Source organism: Myxine glutinosa, chromosome 9 (genome assembly GCF_964187855.1).
Source record: "Myxine glutinosa chromosome 9, kmMyxGlut1.1, whole genome shotgun sequence".
Classification (NCBI taxonomy): Eukaryota; Metazoa; Chordata; class Myxini; order Myxiniformes; family Myxinidae; genus Myxine; species Myxine glutinosa.
In genome coordinates, this window is record NC_136269.1 from 117,115,077 (window position 1) to 117,121,076 (window position 6,000).

Here is a 6,000-nt window from a genome sequence, read left to right on the forward strand (position 1 = left end):
TGGTCATCCGTGTCGCCTTGCGGTGTTCACTGCACGGCAGACACACGACAATATTTTTAATCAAACTCTTCCTCCAGCAGTGCAGATTTAAACTGCAGCTGATGTACTAAAACGTTATTTTCATCCTTCTTCCCTGACAGGTATAATGCAGGCTTAAAAGAACTGAAGCTCCTGAAGTCAGAGATAGAGCACCTGCACCACCTGCTGGAAAAAGCCAAGCTGAGGCTGCAGAAGGAATTTAACACCTGGTGGACCACACGGACGGCCGAAGCGATATTCACGCAGGTGGTTCGAATAATTATGGCATGTAACCTATGTAGTCCCAATTAATCTTCGTGATGCCTTCGGGACTCATTCCATCGTTCCCACATCACAGTATTTTGTGATTTTGCAGCAATCTTCAAAATGAGCATTGACAAATTCCAAAAAATACAAGCATGGCTCAAGGTTGATATGGACCTTTTTATTTTAAAATTTGTATGACCTTAAAACTCCCTACATCTGGCAAATAAAATACATTTACTTCTTCATGTATCTGTATGAATCAAATTGGCACCCCTTTATATTAACTTTTCCAGGGCATTACCTCCTAAGGTTCCTCCTAAGAACACAAGGGTAGTCCAGCATGCACACAATATTTATTTGAACGTCCCTTCTTTTCTATTGTTTGGTATTTTCTACATGCTATGGAATGTCCCTTCTTTTCTCTACTTTGCCACATGGCACATACCCTTATATAAAGGGGCCTTTTCTATACCACTGGCATTTTTACCAATAATATCATTCGCAACTTCTTTCTTGAGACATTATTTTAATGTTGTTTTTCACACATTCACGCATGTTTTCTTTGGTCTGCCTCGATTTGCCTCAAAACTTACTATGTCCTTAATAGGTTCATCCTCAACACTATTAGCTACATGACAAATCCTTCACCTCAATTTGATCTCGATACTGCAAGTTTACAAGATTCACACTCCGTTGCTTATATCTCAATGAAGTTCAAAACATCAGTCTTAACAACCTCATCTCTTTTATTTCTCTTATTTTCATCTTCCATCCTCAAGGTCCATGTTTCACAACATTACAATGGGACTGGCGTTATACATGATAAATACACTGGTTGCCTTTACCGCCTTCGGCATAAATTTGTTTGTTGGAATACCTCCCAACTCTTTCCATTTATTACCCCCGCCACCAAGGGTGGATGGAGGTTATGTTTGTCTGTCTGTCTGTTTGTGAACAAGATATCTCAAAAGGTTGTGGGTGGATTCGGACGAAATTTGGTGGAGAGGTAGTGTATGTGACGAGGAAGAAATGATTCGATTTTGGTGAAGATCCGGATTCGAATCCGGATCAGAGAAATTTTAAAGTGATTCTTCACCATTGAGTGATGGATAGGGCTAAAACCGATATATAGCAGGATATCTCAAAAACTTATGGACGGCTTTGGACGAAACCTGGTGGACAGGTTGGGTGTGTGAAAAGGACAAATCATTTCAATTTTAGTGAAGATTCGAATCTGGATCCAGATACGAGAGTTTTTCTTTAATTATAAGTGATTCTTCACCATTAAGTGATAGGGCCAAACACGAAATATATCACATCTCAAAAAGTTGTGGACGAGCTATGACAAAACTTGGTGGATGAATTGGTTTGGTGACAAGAAGAAGCCGATTACATTTTGGTTCAGGTCCGAATCCAGATGCGGCCTATCAGTGGGATACAAAACGTAAACTTACTGTTCAGCCTGGCGGAGGTGTGCGCTCTACTGAGTGCCGTTTTAGTTTCAATTGAATGATATACTTGAACACTGTAGAACACAAATCACCTTTTTGCGCTTTCAAAACCCTTCCGTAATGGCAGTACTTGGACAAACTATTACGGCATTTTATGTCATCAAGACCAATCAAATTGTCTGTTTGCAGACCCCACCCATCCTTATAACAGATCTACAGACCTTATAACAGGTCAGCATCGGATACACCCATTTTGTTTCTCAAGACTGTGCGGGGTAAGGTGTTCTATGAACTCTCTAGTTTATTTCTCGAGTTGGTGGAACTCAAGAGCTCGGAGTAGGATTTCCTTGGGAGTTATTATACGATGATGATTTGATCTTGACAGCTGAAACAGAGCAACAAGCACAGATGATGGAGAATGAAGAACTTCAAGTAAATGTGGATGAGACCAATAACCTACACCAGCCATAAACTGTAGAAGAAAAAAAAATAAACAATTCCTTTCATGGTTTGACTTGAGGTAGAAACATGGCTCGTGCACAATGAATTTATAACAGGTCAGGTCGGGTCAGGTATGGGAGTATGCACCGGAGCAGCGTGTCGCCACATCCACTTTCCAACGGTACTCCAGCGGCTTCCGTCTGGCCATCCCCTAGGCTGAAGCCTGGCCCATCCCTATCTCCTTGAGATACCGATCAACCTGCTGCAACCACGAAGTACGCGGTCGACCCGTTGGCCTCCTCCACTCACGAGGCTCCCTTGCTGCGAGTATCTGGTGAGCTGGATCAGCGTATGGAAAACGAGCCACATGTCCATACAGCCGCAGCTGACGCTCACGGACCATACAGGTAACAAATCTCATCTGAGTCTCTCTCAGTAACCGCTCGTTGGACACAAAGTCCGACCAGCGATAGCCAAGGATTCTCTGAAGAGACTTGGTTCTGAAAGAGTTAAGTCTCATTCTCTGGCCTTTGGTGAGGGTCCAAGTCTCGCATCCATAGAGCAAGACTGGAAGCACCAAGGACTTACATACTCTTGACTGTCGTCCTCTTGCATAGAATCCAGTAAATCCACGACTCCCCAGGCCCGACCCAGATGTCTATCAACCTCTGGCTCCCAACATGCGGAGACATGAATGACACTGCCAAGGTAAGTGAATCTCTTCGTGACCTCAACATCTCCGCCATAGACAGGCACAGACAAGACAGCATCATCCAAGATGTCATTGAAAGCCTGGATCTTGGTTTTGACCCGACATCCGTAGTCCCAGTGGCTCCACCTCCTCATTCAGTGCCTGGAGGGCCCCCGTAAGAATATCCAGCGTCTCCACAAAGATGATTCCATCATCTGCGAAATCAAGGTCAGAGATCTTGACACTCCCAAACGATGCACCACTGCCTGACCTCTCCGACATCCTCCCCAGAATCCAGTCCATACAAGCACTGAAGAGTGTGGGAGCCAGTACACACCACTGCCGAACTCCACTAACAACTGGAAATGTCAGATATGGAGCCACCACACCTCACAGCACTCTCAGTACCAGAGTATAGTTCAGAGATCAAATTTTATATTTATAACGAATGTGAATTTATAACGAGTGCCCTTTACTGCTCTTGCAGGAACCACAGTGGTCTGAGGAACCACGATCACCAAACACCTTATCGAGGACCCCACACGAGCAGTCAGTTCCTCCACCCGATCAGCTCCTTCCTCTGGGGTAAGCTCCCACCATCCCTCCAAAGTGATCCTTCACAGAATAATGACATGTACATTCCCTATAGAAAGACTTCACCCCCTTGCATAATTTTCAACTTTTGTTGCCTTAAAGCCTGGAATTAAAATGCATTAAATCAGAGTTTTTCCACCTTTAATTACACATCGTCACCAACAACTTCCAAGTGAAAAACAAATTCTACAAATTTCAGAAAAGTAATGAAAAATACAAAACTAGATTATCTTGGTTGGATAAGTGTCCACCCGCCTGAGTTAATATGTGGTGGAAGCACCTTTGACAGCAATTTCAACTGTCAGTCTGTTGGGATAGGTCTCTACCAACTTTGCACACCTTGACAAGGCAATATTTGCCCATTCTTCTGGACAAAACTGTTCAAGCTCAGTCAAGTTGTGTGGGGAACGTTGATGGACAGAAATTTTCAAGTCATGCTACAGATTTTCGATTGGATTTAGGTCACAGCTCTGACTGGGCCACTCATTGACATTTATCTTTTTGTTCCTTAGCCACTCCCGTGTATCTTTGGCTGTGTAGTTCGGGCCATTGTCATTGTCATGCTGAAAGGTGAACTTCCGTCCCAATTCCAGCTTTCTTGCAGAGGGCAGCAGGTTTTCCTCTCGGACTTTTCCGTATTTTGCTCCATCCATTGTCTCTTCTATCCTGACAAGTGCCCCAGTCCCTGCTGATGAGAAACATCCCCATAACATGATGCTGCCACCACCATGCTTCACAGTAAGAATGGTTTTATTTGTGTGATGTGCTGTGTTGGGTTTGCACCAAACATTAACATTTTGCATTTAGACCAAAAAGTTCCATCTTGGTTTTTTCAGACCACAAAATTTTTTGCCACATGACATCAGAATCGCTGGAGTGGTTTTTTGCATATCTCAAATGGGACTCAAGGTGGCCTCTTTTGAGTAATGGCTTCCTTCTTGCCACCGTACCGTACAGGCCGGACTTGTGGAGTGCTTGGGATATTGTTGTCACATGCTTTGACCAGTCTTTGCCATAAAGGCCTGAAGCCCTTTCAAAGTTGCCATTGGCCTCGGTGTCCTTTCTGATCAGTCTCCTCCTTGCTTGGTCATCCAGTTTGGAGGGACGGCCTGATCTAGGCAGGGTCTTGATGGTACCATTTGCTGTCCACTTCTTAATGATCGTCTTGACTGTGCTCCAAGGGATATTCAAGGCCTTTGAATATTTTATACCCATCCCTGATCTGTGCCTTTTTGAGTACCAGTTTACTGGCAATTCCCTGTGTGTCTCAAGATGCGACTAACAGGTTTGGCAGCAAGAAGGGTATCCGGCCATAAAACATTGCTTCAAAAACGGGGCCACAGTGCCCGAAAAAGGCCAACCCCTGCTCTGCGGGGGAAAATGGCCTCTAAAGGTGGTTCTTCTGTTCTTTCCTGATCTGTGCCTTTCCAAAACTTTATCCCAGAAGTCTTTTGAAAGCTCCTTGGTGCTCATAGTTGAGTCTTTGATGTGAAATGCACTACCCAGCAGAAACCACTGATTTTATTCTGAAATAATCAGAATCACCACAAATCACTACAATTTAACACAGGTGGAAGCCAATTAACTTTGTGTGTGATTTTTAAGGTGATTGGTTACACCTGAGCTAACTTACAATTATTGCTTTTACAAGGGGGGTGGACACTTATCCAACCAAGATATTCTAGTTTTGTATTTTAAATTAATTTTCTGAAGTTTGTAGAATTTGTTTTTCACTTGGAAGTTGTGGGTTACGATGTGTAAGTAAAAGTGGAAAAAGTCTGATTTAATGCAATTTAATTCCAGGTTATAAGGCAACAAAAGGTGAAAATCTTGAAAGGGGGTGTAGACTTTCTATAGGCACTGCATTTTGAACCAATGGAGGTTCTAATGTACAGGAAATCCTATTTCTCAAAATCCTATTCAGGTCAAATAGCACCGCAGGAACACAGATTCCTCTAACGGGGGACAGCAAGATCGATGCAGACATACTCGCATTTGTTCAAGCCAGACAAGCTGTTCTGCAGCAGAATGGTACGGGTAAAGCAAAAGTACATATTGGAAGTCCAACATCACACTAACCACACCACTATGGATGAACTTGTGCAATACAGAAAAGTTAACGTGCCGTGGGCTTTGCAGTCGGCCATTCCATCCGCCAATGCAGTAAGGTTACACTTGCGTTTGCAGTAGCCAATAACCGGTGCAGTAGCCAATCAAAATACTTGCGTTTGCTATGAAATACAAATCAATTTTCTCTTATTTCTCTTAGATCGTGGAAAGAAATGAAGAGCAATGGTGGGAAGGCAGCGCACTGGTATCACACCTTAATGCATTTTAGTGCCTTCAGAAAGTATTCACACCCCTTGACCTTTTTCACATCTTCTTGTGTTACAGCCTGAATTTAAAATGGAAATAAATTGATATTTTTGTCACTTATCTACACATAACACCCATAATGTCAGTGAAATTTTTTTCCAGAAATTTTCACAAAATAATTAAAAATTAAAAGTTTAAATGGCTTGAGTCAATAAGTATTCA

General features: G+C 42.9%; 1 protein-coding gene across 1 annotated transcript in view; it reads left to right on the plus strand.

Moving 5' to 3' along the window:
- The window catches only part of KIF6 (kinesin family member 6), a 47,180-nt gene extending 41,406 nt beyond the window's left edge, over nt 1-5,774 (plus strand). Inside the window, exons 18-21 of the mRNA XM_078785125.1 lie at nt 141-285; nt 3,356-3,453; nt 5,387-5,493; nt 5,732-5,774. Of these exons, the coding sequence (XP_078641251.1) occupies nt 141-285; nt 3,356-3,453; nt 5,387-5,493; nt 5,732-5,748 (367 nt within the window). The 3' untranslated portion in view covers nt 5,749-5,774. The remainder of the gene's footprint in view (nt 1-140; nt 286-3,355; nt 3,454-5,386; nt 5,494-5,731) is intronic.
- Nucleotides 5,775-6,000: the final 226 nt, after the last annotated feature.